The sequence below is a fragment of the Spinacia oleracea genome, chromosome 1 (genome assembly GCF_020520425.1).
Source record: "Spinacia oleracea cultivar Varoflay chromosome 1, BTI_SOV_V1, whole genome shotgun sequence".
In the NCBI taxonomy this organism is placed as follows: Eukaryota; Viridiplantae; Streptophyta; class Magnoliopsida; order Caryophyllales; family Amaranthaceae; genus Spinacia; species Spinacia oleracea.
Window position 1 is genome coordinate 117,729,799 of NC_079487.1, and position 26,640 is coordinate 117,756,438.

General features: G+C 36.0%; 4 protein-coding genes and 1 long non-coding RNA gene across 6 annotated transcripts; 3 read left to right on the forward strand and 2 right to left on the reverse strand.

Annotated features, from left to right (window-relative positions):
- Nucleotides 1-1,316: 1,316 nt before the first annotated feature.
- LOC110783959 (methyl-CpG-binding domain-containing protein 2) lies at nt 1,317-6,849 on the reverse strand. Its single transcript, XM_021988364.2, has 5 exons — nt 6,568-6,849; nt 5,893-6,473; nt 4,022-4,075; nt 3,710-3,879; nt 1,317-1,818 (listed from the first exon to the last, which is right to left on the reverse strand). Exons 2-5 carry the CDS (start codon nt 6,447-6,449, stop codon nt 1,607-1,609), a joined length of 993 nt encoding a protein of 330 aa, XP_021844056.1. The 5' UTR covers nt 6,450-6,473; nt 6,568-6,849; the 3' UTR covers nt 1,317-1,606.
- Nucleotides 6,850-12,252: 5,403 nt separating this feature from the next.
- LOC110783958 (uncharacterized) lies at nt 12,253-16,450 on the reverse strand. 2 transcript variants are annotated; one of them, XR_008931976.1, is made up of 4 exons: nt 15,887-16,450; nt 14,341-14,697; nt 12,746-12,907; nt 12,253-12,651 (listed from the first exon to the last, which is right to left on the reverse strand). It is a non-coding gene; the product is annotated as an uncharacterized lncRNA (long non-coding RNA). The 2 variants fall into 2 exon arrangements; XR_008931975.1 differs by having other exon boundaries at nt 12,253-12,907; nt 15,887-16,445.
- Nucleotides 16,451-16,558: 108 nt separating this feature from the next.
- On the forward strand, nt 16,559-19,099 carry LOC110783957 (uncharacterized). The gene is made up of 2 exons (XM_021988363.2): nt 16,559-16,761; nt 18,871-19,099. The coding sequence occupies exons 1-2, from the start codon at nt 16,594-16,596 to the stop codon at nt 18,916-18,918; spliced, it is 216 nt and encodes a 71-aa protein (XP_021844055.1). The 5' UTR covers nt 16,559-16,593; the 3' UTR covers nt 18,919-19,099.
- A 1,374-nt stretch (nt 19,100-20,473) lies between these two features.
- Nucleotides 20,474-20,992, forward strand: LOC130465640 (uncharacterized). Its single transcript, XM_056834477.1, has 2 exons — nt 20,474-20,488; nt 20,540-20,992. Exons 1-2 carry the CDS (start codon nt 20,474-20,476, stop codon nt 20,990-20,992), a joined length of 468 nt encoding a protein of 155 aa, XP_056690455.1.
- An 11-nt stretch (nt 20,993-21,003) lies between these two features.
- Nucleotides 21,004-24,681, forward strand: LOC110784004 (protein ACCELERATED CELL DEATH 6). The gene is made up of 3 exons (XM_056841383.1): nt 21,004-21,302; nt 21,979-22,505; nt 23,260-24,681. The coding sequence occupies exons 1-3, from the start codon at nt 21,194-21,196 to the stop codon at nt 23,902-23,904; spliced, it is 1,281 nt and encodes a 426-aa protein (XP_056697361.1). The 5' UTR covers nt 21,004-21,193; the 3' UTR covers nt 23,905-24,681.
- Nucleotides 24,682-26,640: the final 1,959 nt, after the last annotated feature.

The following is a 26,640-nucleotide window of genomic DNA, read 5'->3' on the forward strand; positions in this document are numbered from 1 at the left end:
CTTGAACAACATCTAAGGCCCCATTCGGTATCGTTTTTGTTTTCAGTTTTTCGTTTTTCTACAAAATTAAAAGGCAAAATATGAAAATCACAAAAAGTAATTTTCAGTTTTTATTGTTGGTTTACAAAATCAACATGATTACTAAGTATGATTATTTTTAAGTTCATGATTCAATCTAAACCATATGACTTTTATAACAAAAAACTTAAAACTGGAAAACAAAAAAACTTAAAACTGGAAACTGACAGTGATACCGAACGAGCCCTAAATTATCCATAAACGTTTGCAAATTGCAATGTTAAATGATATGATGGCATTTCTCTCTTTGATAATTTGATCTTCGAATTACTTTCATTATCCATTTCGCGAGCCATGTCCAGCCCAATAGCTGCAGCTAGGAGTTCCGCTTTGTAAGCGGTGCCAAGATTGGCTGCAAAAGCAAAGCCTTCAAAGGTGGGTCTTAACCCGCACAAAAAAAATGACAGTTTGAGGTTATACGGCCTATCTACCACTTCTTTTTAATTATTACTAGGAAAGAAAATCAACTTGGTAACCAAAAATCGGAATTGGATGGTATATTCGATAGTGACCTAAAAGACCCTTTCGGGTGAAGTACATGCAATTTGGGGTAATTGCACTATCTGCTAACAAATGATGGTCAACGAAGTTGTTGACGGTTAGAAATAATGAGACACACGTAAACCTTGATAGAAGATTCATTTACCGCCTTCTATCTACAGTGAAAATGAACTCAGTCAATAAAAGAATGCAAAGCTTTTTAACCAAAAAAACTTTTTTATTTTATTTTGTTTAATCCGAAGCTTGGACTTTTTATTACACAAGATATGTGAGTATTTGACACTAGTATGACCTATTTTGATGATTTGTTTCATGATTGCCTTGGCTTTGAATACAGGTCAAAATTATTATAAACGCAATGCACAATAACAAATTTTTCTTAAAATCCATTTCGAATTTCTCATTTTCCGTTGGGTTATAAAAGGTGAAAGAAGGTAAATGATCATCGTGGGTTAAAGTAATTTCCCCACGACATAGAAATTTTGAGAAACCCACAATTTCTTCCATATCACCTTCTTTATTCTCCCCTCTTCACTACCTCTATAATTTTCTATATCAGAACCAAACAAAGTACTCCGTAAAACATAATTTGAAAGCTAATTCCCCTGAGATACAATAAGATTGTTCTCTACTACTGTCTACTGGTAGGTACTTGTCATTCTCATAGAAAAAACGCACTACAACAAAGAACTGGTTGGATATGTCGCAAAACCATTAGCTAGATCGAACAACACATATAGATTATAATACGACGATATAGTATATCATTGTTTCTCTGTTTGAAACCCAAGGGTAACTTACACCTCAAACAAAAGAAACCCCCCAAAAGGCCAGTTTGTAAAAGCCCCTCGTCCCTCTTTTTCTCTATCAACTTCCTGAATCTTCACCAAGTTCACACAAAAAAAAAGGGTTCATATTACACTCTCATGGACCATATAGCTAGTGTAGGCCATAACAGATACGAAAGGCTATATATAACACATTTTCTAAGCTATTCGAGACACAAAACGTGGAGCTACCTATTAGCTCACAAGTCATAGTAACCATTTGGAGGTAGACGCGGACCTTTGATCTTGAATTTATGTGGACTGTGCTGCAATGGAATACTGCTGTGTGTTGATAACCGAGACTTTTTTTTTGCTGGTGGAGGCAAAAGGTTGGCTGAATAGCTTGGTGGCTCAGGTTGACATAACTGTAAGGCTCTGCTTTTATCTGGGGCTGCCCATGATAAAGGACTGGCTGCAAACACAGGATAAGATACATTACTTGCGCACGAGTTGTAAATGACTGATACATTAAATAATAAGAACACGGGAAAAGTATTGTTTACAATGTATGCAAGTATAGTACAAAAAAGCAGCGCGTTATGCCGATTATGAAACACGGGTAACACCATAAAATGATAGACCAGAACAGTATACGTAGCAAGATAATCCCTTTGTCAAAACTAAAAGAGAAACATCCAAGAAACAAAAGTCTGCAAAACCTACCAAAATCCCTTTGAGGTTTAAGACAATCTGACAATGTTTACAACAAAACATGATCATGATTTTTTGAAACAAACCTAACACGAGAATTTCATATTCTAAGGTAACTTAATGAGCCAAGCCACCTAGCAATTTTTCCAACTCCATTAGAAAAGGCACAAAAATATGCATACACATTCAAACAAAGCTATACTTTTCATCATTTAGATCATTTATACTAGCCTGCCCAGACTCCTATCTGCAGCTAACGATACTAGAACAGCAAGAAAAGGTAACATAGGCAGTAAAGGAAAATACTTCTTACTATGCATTCTCCAAAAGATCCAGAGTTCAAGACCCCTTTGCAGCAAACAATAATAGAATGGTACCAGTTTTCTCCATCAACTGAAACATATAGTGGCAATCACTAAAGTGCACCATACTTTCAGTTCTCTCCTTGCCAATAAGTATGCCCTAATTCCTATAGCAACCTCCTAGGATCCTAGCACAATTCAAGATCACTTGCAGCTCAAGTTACTTAAACACACGCTTGACTTGTTTGATAAGTGGGCATGGATATCTCAAGTTTTGCTAAGTTTTCGAGTAGTCAATAAAGATCATATCCAAGTACAGGTACACACACAAAGACAAACAGAATAGCAGGAGTACAAAATCACGCAACCAAACATTTTAGTATCTATTTGGGTATGCACAAGGTTTCTTTTATAATTTAGCCTTTTCAACTCGTTATGACAGAACTAACATGATCTTGATGTTGATTTTTTTCCATTGATTAATAATTCAAGCTGCTCATTCTTAATCACATATTCCGTAGTACATAAATACGGAAAATTTTATTATCAGCATTATCGCAACACTGTATATCAGTAGAGATTACAAGAAAGTCATTTACGAGGAAGCAGTTGAAACATATACAACAAGACTGCATGCAGAATAGAAACATAACAATATCAACTGGCAAAGAATGAAGTTTTTCACACGTGTCAAATAGGAATCAGGAACAGTTATCAACACGTGTTTGTGTTAGTACGGAGTAACAAAAAACGACAAGTTAGAGCTCATCAACCATTTCTTGACTATTACCTATGAGCATAAAGTCCTTGATTAAGAAAAAAGGGGATAAATAAAAGATTACAGCTTCCAGTTAATAATGCCACAATGTAGCCCATTAAGATAAGAAGCAATGAATTCCAGCTTGCCCTAATCATATCATTTGGATAACGTAATCTCATTTGCAGTTCCCTAGCATACCAACATTATCTTCAATGGTCATAGTTGGTAACGGATCCATAGAATTTTCATCAGAGACAAACATTTATTACAGAAGCATGATATTCAATTTGATATTCAGATAAATGTAATCAATGGTACAAATATGTTAAGTATTGACTATTGCTAGAAAATTTACAGGCATCAAGCATCACTATCAGGTTATTTGTCTTCCATGTATCAATTTTTGTTTTTTCTTATTTCCCCTTTCAAAACATAAAGCATATGTGTTCAGAAATTATCTTTAGAAGGCTTGCTAAGGCAGCTTTTCTGGTTCCATTTGATTAGAAAATATGGTACTATGGTCTGAATATAAGCATCCAAGTTATTAAACATAAAATACAAGCATCCAAATTATAAAACATAAAATATACCAGCGATGGTCTGATCGGGTCTTGACATCCCAAAATTAGAGCCATCAGGCATAGGTAAACGAGCAGGGCGCTTTCTGACATAGTCCTCTTGCAGAGGCTTTGGAATTTGAAATGAGAACTGGGACATAGTCACTCCTTCCATAATGAATTCGGGATGCTCCATCAGGTATCTGCATACAGACAAAACATAGGAGTCATGGATATTGCATAAGAATGAAACTTCTGCACACAAGCAATCAGTACAGAACACACTACAAATAAAGATCTAGCAAAGAAGATAATTTCAAGATGAAGAGGCTAATAAAAACATACCTCTGAATCTCCACCATCGACCGAAGTCTCTTACCAGATGGTGCAATATAGTACCTGAAAATATTAAGCAAATTTTGTTGTCATGATATACATAAATAACAACACAAGCTGGGGTTAAGGGGTGCAAAACTGGATTGGTTTCAAAAGAAAAAAAGTAACAGTTGAAGTTACAGGCATAAGCTAGTTAGTGATCTGGAAAGACATAGTATGGTGTAGCATATACATTGAACAATTGCTAATTATGTTTACTAAAATGACCCTCCCCTCCCACGTTCCCATAACAATCGTTACTTGAATCATGCTATCAACAGCTTAAGGTGTTAAGGTTATACTTCTATATAAGATATCAACTGTGATAGTAACTAGATAAGCTAAGTTAAGCTGATACACGTAGAATCGTGCAAGGTCAGACCTATATTCAAACAAAAAGGACTTGAACATGGGTACCTGGTTAGCAAGATTAGGGAAAGTGGCAAAATTCAACACTTATAGACAAGGAAGCTGAGAAAAGAGAAATTTGCCACAGATGTAATCCGAAACTCTCTCTCTGAACCTTTCCCACAGATCATCTACTTTGGTCTCTCTTATTGATGTTCTTGTTCATTGACATGGGTTTGTGTTTCACATAAAAAGCCAGGTGTCTTGCTGAAATTAGGGTGATAGCTGCAGAAAACTTCCTTTACCACATGACAATTATCATTAAGAACTCATCAAGAATTGGGTGCAAACAGAAGGGATGCCAAGATATTGTATGGGAGGAATCCGGTCATTACAAGGCCCTTCTGTGTCACTCAGGCACACCCCTACTTGAAAGGGGGGACAATAACCAAGCCTGAAGCTCTCAGCATACGAAATAGGAGCTTATCATGTAGCGGCAGAATAGTAGGATTTCATCATAGCCGTCACCTCTACATGATCAAATGATCAGAAAATGAAGCATGCCAGATAAATTTGAGTATAGAAGCCAATAAATCCATAAGACCTTTTAAAATAAAAAATGTTCCAAAGTGAATCGTGGGTAGTGGTCAACGACATATTCCATAAATCTACTAGCAATAAGAGCTATACTACGCACTCATTGTCTGGCCTTCAACACGCGGTTCTAACTCCTGAATGACAGAACTATAAATCTGTGCATGTGTTTTAAGGGTGACTCTTAAGCAGTAAGATACAGACATCCTCCGCTGATTGACAGAAAACCTAGATAACAAACACGAAATATAATAACCTCCAAAATCGATACAAGCTCAACAAGACACCAACAACCAAGAGAATGATCAAAGCATAAGTACAAGCAACGTTTCACAACAAATGAAAGCAACCAGCCACAGATGTCTTGGAGATTTGGTAACCAGTCATCAGTATAGCCAAAAAGGTATAACCACACCTCACATGCAATCAGATCATAATAAAATAGAAGTAAACAAACAGCAAATCAACATAAGAAATTGATCATTTAACACCAACTAACTGCTATTGACACAATTATATTCACCTAATACAAAACAAACGCAAAGAAAAAATAAACTTTTGTAACCAACAATCAAAGAACAAGAACAACAAACATGTTCATGAACTCACTTATTCAATCATAAACCCTAAAAAAACCCCATCAGAACAAAAACAAATTCCCTCATCATATAGAAAACCCAAGAACCTAAACACAAAAAAAAAAGCACATAACAACATATGGCGGATACTAATTAGCTTGGTTAGTAGTCTCGGGAAGGTGATACCCAAGTCCGGGATCAAATCCCGTCTACATCACTATTCATCAACTAAAATTAGCATACATATGTTAATCACAAACCCCCAATAATTTTAAAAATGAACTTTAAAACTCCATAAAAAAACAGGAGAGAGATACATACACATCAGCAAATTTAGAGCTGCCTTCACCACGAATCCTAAGCTCCCTTTCCCAACCAGGAGGAGGCTGAGAAATATTAGGCTTATCAATGGCCCACAATCTACTATTATCTTGCTCAAGATCAGTTGGTGTATCACAAGTAATCTCACCCCTCCACTCCTTAGCCAAATCACATGTAAATGGTTGCTGCAAAATATGTTCCCTGATCTCCTCATACTTCTCCTTTGAAGGTATAAGCCTCCATTTGAAGCAAACAGCACATTGTACTGTAAATGAACCCACTGCTGGTAAAACTCTTTGTGTTAAATTAGCTTGAGGTCCTCCTCCCCCTAAATTTGAGAACAATGGTGGTTTCCAGTGTATCGGACCGGCTTCGTGTTTGGGTTCGTGTGCGGGTTCAGCTACGGTGATTGCTAGCTCGTTTCCATTTGCATTTGGGTCGTTTCCATTTGCAGTTGGGTCGTATAGGACTATTTGATAGTCGTTATGAGTGGGTTGTTCATCTTCATCATCCGAGGATAAAACTACTGGGTTTGAGCTGGGTTCTTCTTGTTGCATTATTTAAATTTCGCTGAAATTTTCCTGCAAAAATTTGAAAAAAAAATTATGTAAGCAAATAGATTAAATAAACCCAAAGATACCCAGAAAGCAGAATTGTAAGATCTGGAGAAGTTACTGATTTATATAATTTGAATATTTCTGCTTTGTTTGTAGAGCATGGAGAAGTAAAGAGGGGTTAAAATATATTAAATAAAATATTTTTGGGGGAATTGAAATGGGTGTTCTGTTTATTTAGTCGAAGATGTTTGATCGATTTAGGGATTTGTTGATGTGGATGGCAGGAGATGGGGGGAAAACTGCGCGAAACAGGGTGGGAGAGAGAGGGGGGGATGGAGGGAGGTTGTAGAAGAAGATGGTGGGGTAATGATGAAAAGGAGAAGAGGAGAGAGAAAAGGGGCGAAATGCAAATGGATGAAGAAATATTTTACGAGTATAATATTTGAATGTTGGAGGATGAGTGAAAGTTTCAATTCTTTAATAATGTACACGAGGAGAGATACCACCGTAAAGACGTATAGTTGTCTCAAGCGGTAAGCAGTCTGATAAAGATTTTGGATTCGAGTCTGGTTATATGTTAAAATTAGCGTAAAAACTGATCCGATTCGAAAATATGGTGTGAACCAACAGAAATCATAACTGGTCATGATCCTAAATATTGGTAAAGCAGGTAATCCGTAATCCGTAATCCGATTTGTATTCGGCACGACAAAATCGATAACCGGTTTTAACCTGATGTATTCATAACTGAACTGACACGACCGAATAATGATCTGAACCTGATTTGATACTCGACCTGACAACGACCTTAACCCGATTATTACTCGACGTACATAACCTGGTAGTGTCTCGACCTACGAAAAAAAATATTTTACGCTTGAATATTTTGAAATGACCAAATTATTCATTGACTCAAAAGCCATATTAACTTTATTTTTCACATTAACTTGATAAGAATACACGACGAGTTGATTTGCATAAAACTCAAATTTGAAATAAGTTGAACACTAATGTTTAACATATAAGAAAAAAAATAAGCATAGGTTAAAAACTTGACAAGAACCGATAGTTATTAGACCAGATCTTGATCATGTTCGGGATTGAACCCAACCTCAATCTAGAACGACCCAATAATTATCCGATCCAACTTGACCCAAACCCGAAATTACCGCTACAAAACCGGCTTAAACTCGACTAGATAAGGCTCGGACCCGAAATTAAACCAGACATGAACATGACTCGGCCCGAACCCGACCTGTACCCGGAATAGAAAATAAACTGACATGATCCGACCGAAAACAAACACGGCCTAAACCCGGGTGACAAAGTGACCCGACGACGCCCGAAGTGATCATGACCCAAGGTGACCCGACCCAAACCCGGCCTGAGTACTCGTTTTGACATCTCTACCCGTATTTAATTAAGGAAACTTAATTGGTTATATTTGGTGTACTTGTTTTATTTTAAAGGTAATATGAAATGTCCTACCGGGTTGAAACCCCGCAGGGGTCAACCCGCTCGGGTTAGTAGGTTAGACACTTTGAGAGTGGCGTGGATGGTAAGGGGAATCCTCTCTCAAAGTGTCCCTATTTGGGTGTACTTCCTATCTATGGAAATTTCCCCTCTTACACAATACTCCCTATTTTATAATTTTCCTCTTATCCAAGGACCTCACTAGTAATATTTTATTCATTTATTCGTTGTCTTTTCTTTCCTTTGATATTTTAATACTTCAAATTTATTAAACTTGGCGTCGGTCAAAGTGCACTAATTAATTATACAAGAAGGGAGTACTATATGACAGGTAATCACGAACTTTGACAATATAAATTATGTAGACGACATTATTTCGCAAAACTTGTTAGCTACTTTCTATCGTTACAATTGATGTAGACGAGATTCATCCGCAAAACTCTTCGTAACACTAATAAGTAATGTAGATAGGATTTAATTGAAAAAATTGCAGACACAACATTTAACCGTGTAAACTGGTTTTTGTGTCCGGGCGATGGCCCGAGTTACTACATTAACAACATTTACATTTACTTAATTTTTTTAATTTTTTTTGCAACTATAATATGAAACGTGTAATAGTTTAGTGGTAAAAGCTTTATTGTTTAAACTCAAGGTCAGGAGTTCAAACTTTACGCGAACCATGTTTGACATTTTTGTAAGGAAAATTTGTGAAAAACTACCTTTAACCAAACTCATAAGGTAGTTAAATTTTAAAAAGTTTTAAAAAGTAGCAATTTACCAAACCACCAAACTTAAAGGTAGTGTTTCACAAAATTTTCTTTTTTTTTAATGCATATGAAGATTACATAAAGTTAATGACGCATAAGCAGAACGTCGCGTGTCACGTATGCTTTCTTATAGACGTAAGCATAGCGCCACGTGTCACATATGCTTTCTTATAGACGCCTTTTAATATATAGTATAGATTATATACACGGATTTTTTTTGCAGAACTTGTTAGCTAGTGTCAAAGTAGTAACCGTATAATACTCTCGGCCTCCGTCCCTTTTTATTCTTTACGTTTTCTGTTTTTAGTGTCCCATTTTAATGTTTACATTTAAAATATTTCAATTTATATTGTATCATAAATATCTTTAATATTCTGTCAAACATTTTACAAATTACTTGGAGAGAGAAAGTGTTTGTAAAATGTTTGACAGAATGTTTGTAAAATGTTTGACAGAATGTTTGATAAACCCTATAAAATGTTTCGTAGACCCTAAGGGTTGTCAACCCCTAAGATACATATAACATAAAATAATATATAAACATAATTAATTGGAGAGAGAAAGTGTTGTTGTAAAGTTTCAATGCATTTGTAACCAATCAAAATTCAATATTGAAAGGGTTACCAACCCTTAGGGTCACTCTATCATTGTCCATTAAACAAATAATTTCAGAAATCTACCCTACCTCCCACATCCCAAAATGACATGGTCCCCACTTATTTAATTATTAAAATATCTATTCAACTCCACTTACTTTATTATTTTATTTTAATCATTTTTTTTTAATACTCGTGTCCGGACAGTGTATCCTTAAATAAATACGGAGGAAGTATCATTAAGGTTGATTTGTTTTACGTTGGGGTAGATTATAGAGAGAAGATCGTGTATTCTCATTTTGTTGGATAGGTAATGTTTGTTTTATGCAAATAACGGTAAGAAAATAGCACTTCTTTTCAGGATTGTTTGAAATGTTAAACACAAAAGTGCAGTTGGGTATCTATTTATTCCTACTTTTGACTGAGTGTGGATTTGTTTCCATTTCACTTTATTTGAGTCAAGGTAGTTGAGTCAAGGTAGTTGGAGAACGCTTACTGAGAATGCTTACAAATTATAACACAAATGTCATGAGTTCGAGGGTTGGTACGACCGTGGTTTTGTATATATATATACATATTACAAAATACATTTTAGCTCATAAAACAATAAAATAGGCAAAAAACAAACACTAAAATCAAACGCTATTTAGAAAAAACGTTATTTTTCACATAAAAAATTTAAAATACAACGATTGTTGTGTTTTGTCATTTAGTGCTTGTCTTTACACCCATTTTGTCGTTTTATTGGCTGAGATGTATTTTGTAATACATATCTGATATTCGAATTTACTTCCCCAGATACGTTGTTTGTCATTCTAGAGTAACAAAATTATGGATCAATACATTAATACTCGATACAATGTACTCCGTATGGTATGCAGGGGTGAGCAGAAATATTGGGTACCCGATTCCGGACCGAAATTGCAAAGGGTCCGGTTGGTCCGGAGCGGAGCCAGTACCAACGGGTAAAATCTATTATTACCGGTTCCGATTTCGAATCCAGATTTCTAGGACGGCACCTTGTGGGTACCGATTCCAGGACCCGGTACCAGTGCGACCGATTCCGGAACCAGGTACCTCGTACCCGGTACCAAACGGACACAACTAGTTTAAAAAATATGATAATTAATTGTCATTTTGGGGTTAAGTATTATAGAAGAAAAAAAACAACTTAAAAATTGGCAAACTGATAATTTATTAGAAAAAAGCAGAAATATAAATTATCTTTAACTTAATTGTTAAATTAAAGTAAGCATTCAAAAGTGAAGGCTAATCTAGTACTCGATAACGGAACCAAGGTACTGGTTCAAAAATTTTGGTCCGATTTTACCGGTTTCAGGACCGGTTCCAATCATCCGTATCTAAATGAAACTCCTTTTTGTGGGCAACTAGGGGTGTCAATTCGGACGAACTGATCGGGTCCGGTCGATTTCATTGGTTCGGGTTGAAACGAGTTCATTTGGTTATTGGGTCAAATCGGGCTGGGTTGAAAAAGTAACGGGTCGGTTCGGTTCGGGTTGGTAGACACAGGTTCATATCGGACCGAGGAATAATCGGGTCGGGTCAGGTTGTAAACAAGTTTATCCGGATTGTAACAGGTTCTGATCATATCGGGTCGGGTTATAGTTAGATCAGGTCAGGTCGGTTCGGGTTGGAACACGACGGGTTGCAACATGTTAATATCATATTGTGTAGGGATCATACCGAGTAGGGTCATATCTGGTCAGGTCAATTCGGTTCCAAATTATAAACAATATCAGATTATTACTATAATCACAATTTTCAATACAGTTATAAATTATAATATGTATGTCTTAATTAGGAGACAAGAGCGGTAACTAACTTTTACATTAATTCACTAACTCTATTCAAGACCAATAGAGTTAGTGTATATATTGTATATGACTTAGTTTAGTTATCGGTAACGATGAACTTATAACTTTTAATAGAATTTATCACTTCGTATCCATGAAACATTTATTGATGAATTAATAACTAATAACATAGTAATTAATAATCGATAATGATGAATTAATACCTAATAAATTTTAAAGTTTGTAAATACAAGTTTATCATATATTCATATTGTTTAAACAACAAAGAGACTAACATGTTCAACAACGAAATGAGACGAACAAGTTCAATTGTTAATGAATTAAGTCGATTTAGTTAAAACAATATGGTTTTTCGATTAGTTGGTTGGTTATATGCTTATAACATATTGAATTAGATAATTTTAGTTTAGTAAATCGATTTATGAGTGAATATGAGTTAGTAAAAGAGTGCAAGACTAATAAAATAACACGAATTCATAAGTTTTATATTATTGTCAATGATTAAGGAATATAAGATTCTACATTTGATTACTATAATAATCAGTTGAATATGATCATAAGCGGTTTGGATATAACGAGTTACGAGTTGCAAACGATTTGGGTTGAAACAATTCGGGTTGTAAACGGTCTGGGTTAAAAAATACGGGTTGTGAACGGTCCAGATTAAATGTGTTTTTCGCGGTTGAAACGATTCGTATTGAAATAAATCGGGGTATTAACGATTTTCGAATCCATTCGGTTTTGGTAGAAACGGTTCGAGTTGTCGCATGACGGTTTGTTATCAGATTTCAAGTCTTAATCGGGTTGATATTTCGAGTTGATTCGGGTTGAATATAATCAGATCGAGTTTCGAATTCCAGCTCACGGATTAATAATGGTTCGAATTTTTAATGATCGGATTAACCCAGTGGATTCAACGGCTCGGATTAAAAATTTACAGCTCTAGGTGCAACACTTATTTCGTTTATGAATATCCCGTAAATAAATCACTTGAATTTTTACACCATTCATATATTAATTGAACGGGTAACCTCATTTGGACGGGTCACCCCATGACCAGCCCAACAACCAGTGGAGGCCTATTACAGTATGTGAATACTAGTCTTATATGCACGCAATGCGTGCCAAATTATACACAAACTAAAATAATAGATGGATATATTGTCACAAACCATATCAAATTACATAACTTAAGGCGATTTTCTTTAAAATAAGAAATGAACACAATTTACTCAAATTCAGTACTAAAAAGTAAAAATAAGTAAAACAGTTCAAATTTTACAGGCGGTGCCCGAGATGAGCCAAGAAAAGTCATAGTGAGTGGTATTGCACATCTACATCAAAATTGAGTTAGCCATTTATTTTTCTAAGGCAAATGTTTACACAATATGAGAAGCTCCTGCTTGACTGTGCCACCAAATTTTATTTGCCCTCCTGATAAACTGACATAAGACATGTACATGAAACTCTTAGAGCCACATCATCTATGATCCATTTGTGTACACCTTAAAAACCTTCAACCCATCAACTGTTACATAAAAATTAAAAATAACAATTAGGATACATTCATGAACTCAAGCCATACATAAAAACAACAACACCAGAAATCAGCAATCACATACACCTCCTTCTTTTGCCTTTGCAATCAAATCAGCAATTTAAAACATTAGTGACCCACAAATAAACCCTATTCCAGTGTTTTATACATGCCTGAGGAGTTGAAGACTGCGTTGATGCTCTCCCAATGCTCGATCAACGACACCAACCAAAGAGCCAAAGCACACCTGAAAATTGATAAAGAGATCAGGGTATTTTGTATTGAAGGAATTGCAAAATAAATAGGCTGGTTATGTTTCTATCATATGAGAGTATATGATTGTTTCGTCATCATAAACCCACATCACATAAGATCTTAGAACATGAAATATTCATTAATTGCTTCGTAAACCAACATCACCATCGTGAACCAACATATATGAAATATTGATTGTTTTGTAACCAACATCACCATCATCGTAAACTAACCTATATGGTTGTTTCGTCATATGAGAATTTCATGCTTAAACCTAGAACTGATAGACTATGATAATAGCAGGAGAAAACACATTAGCGAATTTCATGAATTTCATAATCATCTAGAAGGCTATTAACAGCGTCGTAAACTTGAGAACCGTCGATAAACCCTAGACTACGGAGCTCCAATTCAATGACTGAGTTGAGCTGGTCAGTGAAGTCGGGGTGACCTGAAAATTTCATGAATTGCATAATAAAATTGAGCAAAAACAACAAAGAAAATAGGTGACCTAATAAAGTTGGGTGATGAAGTTAGGCATGCCAGGTTAAGCATGCCTAAAAAAAATACACGTATCCCAACATGGCTGCACCAGCAAAACAAAATGGCAAGCTAACCAAAAAGAACATGAAAAAAAACAGCTAGAAGCTATCCAACTGCACCGACCATCTAATTGAATTATAGCAGAAAGCAGTTCCACTGCTTTCACAGCAAAATACCACCAGACTGACTGCAGTTTAAAAAACACGCAGCTACAACTTCCTACAGGCACATAGAAATCCACAGACGGACTGCAATACCCACCAAACCAACAACACTCCAGTCTGTTTAACATAATACTTTCAAAACATGATAATAATATATCGTGAATAAAACCAATATTTGCATATGGCTAAGCCATGCTAACTGGAACCTAATGAGACTGGACAACTTGAGCTTCTTTTATTTAACTGTCAAAATTGGTTAAAGCTTGAATCAAGCTGAACTTAAGCCCTTAATTAACTGATTCTACTTCCCTTACAGAACATCCCTACAATTATGGAGGACTTCATCCTTTCACTTAAAAGGGAATTTTGTCACCAAGTATTTCACAGTAAGAAAAGGAGCACAATTTCAAGTTAACCAATTATCATCCGAACTCAAGACAAAAAAGCCATATAGATGCGAATATCAAATTTATTTGAAATAAAAGTTAACCCATTGAAGTTGCAAAGAGCTGACATGTTAAACCCCATCAATGTAATCATCAAAATCCTAAATAGCTAAAACTCATTACAATGTAAAATTTAAGGTAATAAATTGAGATTGAATTTATGTATTGCTAATTAATGAAATTTAATCCAAAATCAATTGAAATCGATCAATTGAAGTATTATATGAAAATTTTGAAATCAGATTAACAAAAAAAGATGTATAAATTCATACTTGCATAAGGAGTCTCCGAAGTCAGATCCGGACAATTGAGGGAAATGGGGATCGCGGAGATGGAGAAGAGCAGCGGGAAGGAGAAGATGCGAAGACAGCGACTGGACGCGTGTAATCTAGGGTTTGATAGACTGCTTCAACTTCGGGTTTTTTGCATTTACAGTCTCCAGAACATTGAAGTCTGGCCTTGTCAGTTAGTTGAGCTGGTATCTTTGAATAAGCTTCTTCTGCCACCATGGTTTTATGACACTGGCAGATTCTGTTAACACATGGACAACCCTCTAATTTGCAGTCATTGAGGCTGCTACACCGATCTGGGCTTTGCTTCAGTTACAAATTCTTTTGAAAGTACTAAACCTGGTAAGACTCACAATGATGTATTAGATACTTTTAATAAATGCTAAATTATTAATTTTAGAGTCACATATGTAGTGATGTAAATAGTGGGAAGAAGAATAAACAATGCATTTCTGGTAGGGAAGGGATTGTGTTTTCTGTACCAAATGAAATAGTGAAGAGGATCACCAACAGAACTCAGACCGTCAAAGAGAAAGCTTTAGTCAAGCAAAAATTTCTGTGAACCAATTTCTTTTACAATAAAATTAATTAATGGACCTGTCACTCAAGTCACCGCGTCATAAGCACAGTTATACTTATGAAAACAACATAGTTATGGAGTTGGAGAGAAATATGTGTCGCGTTGAGCAAAATCATACACTCCCAAAATTAAAAAGTATCAAAATAGAAGAACAAAACTCATGTTATCAACACAACTAAGTAGGTGATGCTCTATGCCTCTATACCAAAAATAACAACTCACTCGTCAAAATGGTTTCTCGTCACAATCCGGAAACCTCAACCGCAAAATTGATGAGAACAGTTACTCTCAAATTTTGAATTTATCCAGAAATAACAACAAAAGCTAATAGTGTTAGGTACATGATCGGAAGAACATAATCATCTATTTAGATTGCAAGATTGACACACATCTATCTCCAAATTATCGAAAGAAAACCCATCACCCACAAACAACTCTGAATTAAGAACATACCCAAATTTCCCAGAGAAAAACTATATCAACAAATAAGCATAGAACTCCTAATTCAAAACTCGAAGCAAAAAAATAGTCAACAAATATAAACCAATAAATCAGGCTCCAACTTACAAAACTCGCATTGATAATGAGTTGCAAAATTAATCAACCATACTTCACATGCCTAATATGCATCCAAAAAACACCACATTTCTGGCACAAACAAATTCCGCAGCGAAAAACTACTCAAAGAAATTAACATCCATGTTCAATGAATTAACCTCAATAAACAGCATTTTCATCCAGAATTCTCAGATTTACAAAGTTCAACGCTCATAAATTCACAGATTTCGGATACGAATTTGGGATTAAAGAACCTCAATTTCGGATTAAAGAACCCACAAAATTCTTGAGCAAACTTCAAAATTGCAGTTGAATACTCCTATTTAACAAAATCTGGAAAAAAATAGCAAAAATTCAGAATATAAAATCAGTGTTTGTAAGGGAACTTACAATGACTTCCCGGAAGTTCGAAGAAGACCGGCGAGCTCCTTAGGGTAAAACGGAGTCATGTGAGCCAAGAACATGGCCTTATCACCGAGGTCTTTGGTGACAAAAGTGTCAGGGGCAATGCCGCTAACTGAATAGAAGCTGAGAGCCGCTTGATCCGCGAAAATCTTGAGTAAGGATTTGAATTATTTGTAAAGATACTGCAATTCGGATTCATAGATTTATGGATCGCATTTCATTTTTTATTGTAGGGTTTGGAGGGTTAATTTGTCGGATGAGAGCCCGGCAGAGGAGAAGCCCTCTGTTGCCATCTCCGCTGCGAGAATCGACATGCCGTCTTGATTTGGAACTCTAATTTGCAATCCGTACTTTGTGCGTCTGCATCATTGTTTTTCCACGATGAGGAATCCAGATATCGAAATTTGTTAGGGTTCTTCATTGAATTTCTAGGGTTTGGGAGGATTGGGAGTTGCAGAATTACCATGGAGTTGAGAGGAGAGAGAAAAGGCGTGAGCTGAGAGGAGGGAGAGATTGTGCGGTCAGTGACTCTCTAGGCCTCTAGGGCTTCGAATGAAGGCTGCGGTTAGTGAGGGTATTATCGTCTTATCCGGGGGACACGAAAAGCATATTTACTCATTTACCCTCAGCTGTTCCTTTATATATGTGAATATGTGAGGAGAGAGAAAGTAAGAAATCAAAAGAGGGAAAAAATGGGAGGAGGCATGGAAGCATCGAAGAACAAATTCATTGAAGATTGGGGTTCAGCTAGGGAAAATCTCGAGCACAATTTTCGATGGACTCGCCGTAATTTTGCTCTCATCGGTATCTTCGGCATTGCTCTTCCCGTTTTGGTTTACAAGGGCATCGTCCGAGAATTCGTAATCCTTCTTTCTCTCTCTTACTTTTAATCAATGTTGATTTGTTGATTATAATCTAATTTTGTCTTTCAATTTGTTGCAACTTTTTATTTGGTTTGCGGATTTATGTGATTAGGGTTTTGGGATCTCACAAAAACGTGGGTAAAATTCGAATATAGGGATTGAAAAGAACTGGATTGGATTTGATCAATTTTTGAATTTGAATAATGAACTTTGATGTTTGTTTGATTAGTCGAGCTTGTGTTGTTTTATGTAATATGGGAAGGGAGTCGTGGGGTTTGCAAGAAATGGCTGTAGGATTTATAGAGAGTAAGTTCGTAATTCGTGGAGTGTTTTGTACATCTTGCTGGACTTGGGTTCGGATTGATGATTCTTTGGTGGGTGGAGATGGAGCCAAATGATTTTATCATGTCTGTATCAGTTCTGGTAGTTAATCAAGGTTGTTTTGTTGCGCTTATGAATTATGATCACCAAAAGTAGATTAGCCAACTGTGTAAGAATTTTTTCTGTAGAGGATTTGTTTACAAGTTGTTGGACTTTTGTTTTGAGTGATAATTGGGAGGTGGAAAGGGGAGTCAAATAATGTTTTATGTCTAATTGTCTGTATCGATTCTGGTTATTAATCGAGGTAGGTATGTATCGGTTAAATTGCTATAATATACTGAATTGGATGTATTTTGCTTGGTGATTTAAGTTTTTGGGTTTAAGTGGTTGCTTCTGATTCTAGGAATTCTCGAAAGAGTATGACTTTGCTCTGTTTAGTTGGCTAGAAATCAATTTCTAGGGAAAATGGGTTTCTATCTGTTTGACTTGGGTTAGTGTAGGAAATGTGAAACTGGTCAAAAACTATATTTCAAGGGAGTAAAAGGTGTTTTCCCTACCCTAATAGGTTGTCATATTTTCCGTTCTGCATCCCCCCTCTACCCCTCATGTTTGGGCCACACACTTTCTCTCCCTGTCATTTCGTCTCTTGTTCTGTCCACTCTTTCTTTCTACTTACATTTCTCTCAATGTCCTCTATCCCTCTCCTTTATATGCTCAAGTATAGAATATAAAACTACTCTTTTACTCATAAACAAACAACGGAAGCTATAGCAGAAAACAAGATCATGATGGAGACTTAAAAGGAGCATCTTCTCTTAATATGAAAGTCTGAGACTCAAATGCTCATGAGTGAAGTGCTTGGAGCCTTGGAAGCTTGGGTTGCAGTTATACTGGTAATTGGATGGGTGTAACTATTCTAGGATCATTTTGAATCTGATTCGTATAATGTGGTTAAGTGTCTGGTAATCTGGTTAATAGAGATTCAAGGCCTTGCGTGTGTTGGAATGACTTCAACTTCATTGGTAGTCAATTGAGTTTGATGATTTATTTTAAGGTGTAATACAGTATTAGGAAACTAAACTCTGAAAGCGATTTATTTGCTAGGAAAAGCTGTAAATGGGAAGCTTTTGTTTGTGTGCCTGATTTAATTGTAGTTTTCTTTTAGTGCTGGAAATTGTTCTGGTGTTTTCTACTGTGAGGCTCTGAACGCTACACGCAGGAAATTACCCAGATGGTTATGTTTTAAATGGGCTACAAGTATGATTGGTAAGCTGCTGTGCCGAGTTCATTGTTATAAACATTGATCAGCAAGAAAACTTCGGATCGTTTGATTCCTCCTCCTACGTTTGGGGAGATTAGTTTGCTATTACTTTTGTTTCTTAATTGTTAAGTATGTCTCCTTTGGTTTAGCATCTAGTAAATAACCATCAGTTACCATGTTGGAGCAGAATAATGAAGTACGGAGTTTCTAGTTTTCCTTACTTCCAGCAAGAAAACTTGGGATGGTTTTGATCCCTGTTAGTTCTATGGTTGAAGACCTTGCAACATCTTGCTATCTTGTGAATTCATAATTTTGAGTGACTGTTATTGTTAGTTTGTTAATGTAGCTTAGAACACTCATATTTGTCTATCATTCACAGTATTAATTACTATGTATCGTACTTTTTTTGATGCTATCATACGTGGATGAAGATTCATTCACTTTCCAAATGCAACCAAACATCACCTCTGAGTAAAAACTTTTAATAAGCATTTCTTGACTTCATGTTAATTATGATTTTGCAGCACATGCAAGACGAGGATGCTGGTAGACCGTACAGGAAATTCATATGAGTAATGCTGATATCTTGTGTAATAATGGTGTTTAGAAACAAAACTAGGTTTTGTAAGGCACCAGGATAATTGCATTTCAACATTGGATATTAATGTTTCTTGTTTTTCCCTGTAGATTTGTATTTCATCTGTTTTGGACTGAATTCAGATCATCATTGAAGATCCAAAGGTCTTGTTGCTATTGTTTTTGCTGTACTGTTTGAATGGTTGAAATTTTTCCCTGACGCGTAGTACATATCTTCTCTAATATTTATTAATATTATTTAAGGAATATTGATTGTTCATATATTTAGTACTCCCTCCGTTCCTAAATAAGTGTCACATTTCCATTTTTGGCGTTCCCTTATAAGTGTCACATTTCTATTTTTTAACATGTAATTTTTCCACTTTTTCATACACTTTTCCCACTTTTCTATAAATCATAATTACTTTTACCTACACATTCTACACTTTTCCACTTTTTAATCCCCACATACACTTTTATTTGTACTTTATTCAATTAAACAATGATCTACTTTATCCTTTCCCCAAAAAAAAAAAACATTCTCAATCATTAACTCTTACACACTTTACAATTTTATTAATTACCGTATCGGAGCCTAAATGTGACACTTATTTAGGAACGGAGGGAGTAGTATAAAATAACAATATGTGTAGCATAAAATTCACGTGTTTACTCCAACTGCAGTGAAGTGTTACGCATGACTTGGGATCTATAGGAAATCGAACTCGGTAGATAATGTCTGATTGCCTTCTCATTTATGAGCCTATTAGGCTGTGCTTTTAGGTAATAAACTAAACAAAAGATATTCACATACTAACTGCAATGAAATATCCATGAGTTTTGGCGTAATTTATGAAATGCCCATTAACTTTCAATAATACATAAAATGCCCCTAAAATAAAAATTAACACCCCAAATACCCAATTAACGTCTAATTAACCTTGTTATATGAAGTAAGGAGTAGTTGTTAAACAATGAATCGACCCATTATGTTCAAATCCATGTGATATGTGATACACAACATTTGACTCTGTACATATATATACTTCCTCTATTTTTTAATAATTACACCATCTTGGTTTTAGCACTATTCACACATTCATATATAGTTATTTTTTTTGATTTATATGCAAGGAAAAATATATTCATGTGGGATCTTGTTAGATTCGTTTCGAAATATACTTTCAAAATTTCAAATTTTTATAATTTTTCAAAATGTATAATGAGAGATGTTAAAATAGTGCATTGACAAACGTGAAATCCCAGATAGTGCAATTAAAAAAAAATGGAGGAAGTACTATTTTCAAGGAAGAGTCCTTGAAGTGCAATGAAGTCAATATTTTGGGCACGATGTAATGTGTCTCTCTTCCCACTTGACTTAGAGGCGTTGACTACAAAATTATTGTCTTGGGATCTTGGGCCTATTTTTGTACGAGTAGCTTCGTGGAGCCTGACGTTGATTACAAAATAGTTGCAGATTATGTAAGAATTAATTGGAGAGCTAAAGTCTTAAAAGAAAAACATCTATATTTCCAGTCCGTAAAGTGTAATATGGGAGGATCAGATGTGAGGCTACGCATAGCTCAGTGAAAACAAGAAAGGCTCAAGCGTCTGCAGAATTCTGAATCTGATTGGAGGCGGCCACAGAAATCGAACAAGGCCGCAACAACATCTGGATCAAGTGATCAGCCAAGTTCAGAAACTGCAGTCATCAATGGAGAAACACACCTCCCACTTGAAGATGAAGCCAATGGAAAATATATGCCAGTCAAACTGTACCGCGCAGCAGCCAATAAGGATGATGCTGATCATTTCGTCCATGTCATCGAAGAAATTGCAGCTGAAAAAAGTCTTGATTTGTCGCAGATTATTCAACAAGTTACTCCACTGGGGAATACGCTACTTCATGTAGCAGCAAGTCACGGAAATGAGGAAAGCGTGAACCTGTTGATCACCGCATCACCCTTTCTTATTGCGAAGCAGAACTTTGTAGGTGATACCGCATTTCATCTTGCAGCAAGAGCCGGGCATCAGCTTGTTATTACTACACTTCTTCATGGTGGTCTATAATCATCGACTTATTAAGGATTCGGAATACACAAGGGAACACAGTGTTGCACGAGTTTGTAATGTCATGTGATCGGTCTTTGGAAAGCTCGAATTACTCCAATTTTAGCCTTTTAATCCAGGAAGATCCCAATGTATGTTACTTTCTCAACAATGAAGGGAAATCTCCATTGTATATAGCAGCTGAGGCTGGGAGACAAATCTATGTCAAAGACATGCTTGAAATTGGCAAGAATCAAGGATGCCATCAAGACTTGCTTAAAGGAATGTCTCCCCTCTTACCTGCTACGAAGTATAAGGATACGAAATAAAGGTAATTTATATGTTCATTTTGCGAAATAGTATACTCCCTCCGCCCCTTAATACTCGACCTGTTTTGACTTTTTGCACTATTCACATAATTCACTTTGACCCTATTTTATTTTAAGTATATGAAAACAAATGTTAGTATTTATAATATATTGTTGACTTCTTCTTAATATATATTTTCAAAATATTAATATTTTTATAAGTTTTTTATAATATGTAGTTAAAGAAATTGGTGGTCAAAGTTGTGCATTGATAAACGTGTCCGGTCAAAACAGGTCGAGTATTAAGGGACGGAGGGAGTAGATTTTTTTTTGTCAACTACTGGATTTTTTTCATTTTTAATGTTTTTAAGTTTCAGGGTTTTCTGGAACGTTTTGTATTCACCACTTTTTAATGATTTCAATTCAATTCTATACATACTTATTCAACTTCTTTAATTTCCTTCTTTTTTCATCAGGTTTTTCCAATTAAAAAAACTAGTTAAGTAGACTTCACATGGGCGAAAATTTGGATGAAATTCGTTAAGAGGTGATGAATATAAAACATTTCATAAAATTAAGGTGGTAAATAGGAAAGACATTTATAATTTGGTAAATATAATAATCAGTCTGAAACTTAAAATGTGGTAAATATGAAAATATCCTTAACTAATCCATTCATCTTCCTTCTGAAACAATCAGCTTTAATTGCCATAATACTTCAAATTGAGCCGGCATTCATCAACTTAAGAGACGAAGACGGAAAAACACCACTTGATCATGCAACTTCAGTAGGAAACATTGATATACTTCAATACTTACTTGAAAAAGATGTTGAGTGTGCCCTGAAAAGGGACAAAAACGGCTTCTTTCCCATTCATACGGCTGCTGCTCATGGTCACGTACAAGCAATCAGGATGCTGCTCGGGCATTGCCCTGATCCAGAAGAAATGCTGACTTATACTGGTCAGAATATCCTACATGTTGCAGCTGCTTGTGGGAAAATTAATGTTTTCAGATATATTCAAAACACATTTGGTTGTCTAATGAATGAGAAAGATATGAATGGAAATACGCCATTGCATATGGCTACTATGAATTGGCACCCTAAAGTTGTGAGCGATATGACTTGGGATAAGAGGGTGGATTTGAGTGTTGTAAATAACAACGGTTTAACAGCTCTTGATGTAGCAGAGTTTAACATGGGGGAATCACATTCCTATGATAAGGTAACTTCAAATCCATTACTATTCAATTTTTGTTTACCAAACGGACTAAGGGAAATTTATTCATGTGCTACTGTATTTCAGAGATTAAGAGCGTAGGTGTTTGGTATAGTAAGTTTAAGCGATGGAAATGGTATCATTTAACTATTTCGGTTACATAATGTTTGGCATGAGAGGTGTGGTAACACTGTCACTTTCCTAAGAGTAACCATTACCACCATGACACCATTTTTTTATCTCTTCCAACTAAAGATGGCTGTGGGCCGGGCCAGCCCAAAGCCCGACCCAACCCGACACCGAAAAAGCCCGGGCCGACACGGGCACGAAGTCGGTGGCCGGGCCTGAGCCTTAATTTTTTGGAAAAAGCACGACAAGGCACGACACGACTCAACCCGTCACTACAAAGCACGCAAAACTTTGTAAAATTAGCCTTAGGCATGACCTAGGCCTGGGCCTCGTGGGCTCGTGTCGGGCCTGGGCCTTGTTTTGAACTTTTCGGTCCGGCCTGGCACGATACTATGTGGGCCTAGATTGGGCCCGCCCCGGTTAGGCCCTCGGCCCGTGGGCTCGCCCCGGCCCACAGCCATCTTTACTTCCAACCCTATGGTCAAAAAATGTTAACATCATCAATCCCTATTTGGTACAATTGATTTATTTCCCAAGATATATCAAACAACTTATAATGGTAATAGTTAACAACTTAACATTACCCTTTCCCCTTCTTATTATTTCTTTTCCATTGCTGATATTGGTACAGCGGTTAACATGGATAGCACTGGAAGCAGCCGGGGCACCTAGAGCTCCAAAGAAAGAGGCTCTGAAACCATCCCGTACTGAACAAAAACCAGAAACTAACATATCTGCAGACACAGATCGGTACAGGGACAGAGTAAATACCCTCCTAGTGGTTGCAACTCTTGTAGCAACTGTAACTTTTGCAGCTGGTTTTACAATGCCAGGAGGGAATAACGACTCTGATCCAAACCAGTGTATGGCAACTATGTTACAAAACAAAGCTTTCCATGTATTCATTATCTGTGATACAATAGCTATGTTGTGCTCTATCTTGGTCGTTATCAGCTTGATTTGGGCGCAACTAGGTGACCTTAAGTTAGTCTTAATGGCTCTTAGACTCGCGATCCCTTTGCTTGGCGTAGGTCTCATAATGATGTCACTGGCTTTCATGGCAGGAGTATATGTAGTGGTAACTCAACTCAATTGGTTAGCATATGCTGTGTTGTTCATGGGTTTCGTCTTTCTTGTTGCCATTATACTACTTCTCTTGCCACTTTGCCTCCCACTTTATTCTCAGAACTGCTTTTTTCGTCGTATCACTTACTACCCCTTTTATCTCTTCATACTACTAACTGTAACAAGTGGAGACAATAAGATTGCAGGGTAAGTTTCAAGTTTCAACTACATCACTGCTTGCTTTCCATCTTTTCATCGGTGTACCAAATGTTGCCTTTTTCCATCTCCTGTAATATTTCAGCTTGTAATTTCTTTTTGTCATTTCGATTTTATTGAATTTGTTAGTTGCTATGTAACTTTTCTATTGAAATGCTTAGAAACAATTCCGATCATCATTTTGTTGCAGTTAGTATATATGCTGGTTAAGTGTAATCATATCTTCTCGCTTCTTGGCAAATAAAGTATCTGTTATAACTGATGCAAAAAAAAAAAAAAAAAACGTAATAAAGAACGCAGAGGGGAGGAAAATTTTACTGATCTTGAGGATTACATATTACATATTACAGAATACAACTAGGTTATGACCCAGAGAGTTTATATAGTACTCTCTAGACAGATGCGGAAAAGCCCAGAAAATAGATCCAAAACAGATAACCCTAGTCCAGAATAACAGATACCATAAAGGGGCTTGTAAGGGGCTTGGCCGATTCAAGGCATTATCTAACAAATCTCCACCTTGACTTGAATCCTCTCACAAATAACAGATGTACCAGATGCACCATTATAATGCCAGATGTACCAGAAACTCCTCTGCCTCATATTTTGCCCTCAAAAGGGCAATCAACAACTCCTAACATTTAGCAAGTTCAAACAATGTTGAAACTTGCTATGTGGAACCAGCTTGGTGAACATATCAGCTGGGTTATCAGCAGTACCCACTTACTCGAGTCTGCAGTATCTCTAATGTACTCAATCTATAACCTTACTCGAGTCTGCAGAAATGGACTCCCAGCTGCACCGTATCAATAGTTCAATTAATGAATATGTTTAGGGAGTGGACGCAAAAAATACATAATGTGCACCTTCCTTGCAATGGACGAATTCAAACAAATCTGAAATACAGTAACAAACAGAATAAATTTACTTTCATGTTCCGGTTAATTTGGGTCGCGCGGTCACTTTCGGGATGGAATTTGCAAATGCTTGTTCATGACCAAAACTTCCGGATAAGGTGACCTAATGTATTGTAAAATTTTAAAATGCGTATTTTATTTTCATTAAATGGCGTTATAAATATACACAGTATGTCTACAAATTAAGAAATTTTCATACTCGTGTGTATTTTTGTTTTTAAGGTAAGATGAACTGCCCTACCAGAGTACCCCAAATTTTTGGCTGGATACCTATGCGCGCATCTCAGCGTGCATATGAGGTTAAACAACGCCGTTTTGGCTTATTTACTTCCAATCCAACCTTCCTTCCTTAGCGCCTCTTTCCTATTTTCCCCCTTTCCTTTTGCTTATTGATCAAGCTGAAATATGGGTTACTAATCACGCTGATCAATTCAAAATTTCTCTCTCCTCTTCTTTTTCGCCCTTATGCATTTTTCCTCTTTGAATTTCATTTATTCCAATCTCATCCATGGCTTCCTCTGTTTCTACATTAAGATTTGTTCATGATTTTACTAGCAAGACTTCCATTGATTCTATACTTGCTGAAATTAATGTTGATAATTCCTCAATTCTTTCTGCGTTGATGAAGGAATGTGAGTTTTGATTCAATTGTTTTTTAGTTTTTCTTTTGTTTTTGTAATTTGCGATTCTGATTCTCTGGTTTTTTAAAAAAAAATAGTTTGATTCTGTTATTGCGATTTTGGTTTTCGATTTTGGTTTTTGATTCAATTATGCATAAAATCATTCTTATATTTGTTTTTTTTACGTCTATAGTTTTATTAGGTTTTAGCTTTAAGAATTGTTTATCGTTTTTATGATTTTGAATATTTTCCAGATTGTTTAATTTTCTGGAAAATTTACACATTTTGTTTTTGATGATTTTGAACATTAATCTATATTATGAACATGACTTTTGTTATTTACTTTTGTAAATATTTTTGCCGTTGTGATTACGTTATTATTACAACACTACATGAAAATGATACATATGTAGACGGAGTAGTTGTGACGGTGTAACAAATGGTCGCAAGGATTTTGGGGGCGCGAATACTACTTTGCAAATTGCGGCGGTTTAGAGGGTCGCAATATATTACGACACACTAAAGCGTCGCTATTTACCATAAAAAACACGTGAAACCCACGTGTTAATGTCTGGCCAAATATTTTCGCCAAAAAGATATCCCGCCTAACTCTAATTACCCTGCTCCCACAAACTGCTCCACGATTTTCTCCCTCAAACAACCGACTAAACCCTCACTCTCAACAATCAACTGCTCTCTACTCTCAACAATCAACTGCTCTCTGAAACATTCCTAGAGAATCGCTCAAGCTCTCGGAATCCCCTCAATTTCGTCGGCAAATCCTCAAATTCGTTCACAGTTTGTAGCAATAATCTCATTCCTCTCAATATTTAAGGATTGAAATCCCAGCTGGTTAATTCGTCTTCATAATTGCCCAAACAAAACCATCTCAGCATCTATAAATTAGTGTTTTTTTCTGGAGAAAATCGTCTGAGAAATTCGTTTGTGGGTTGTAGAATTACAGCTAGTTTGGTTTGTCAGATAGATTCGCCCAATTCACTCAAGAAATTCTTGAAGGTTTGTTTATTTTTTTAAGCTACAATCACACATAAGAAACAAACAAATGAACATTTAAAGTAATTTAATGAACATTCATGTTCAAAAGATGAACATGTCATTTATTTTCTATCTGTTTTCTCTATTTTAGTTGTTGCGCCCTATTTTCTCTTTATATATGCTTCTAATTTTTCTGCT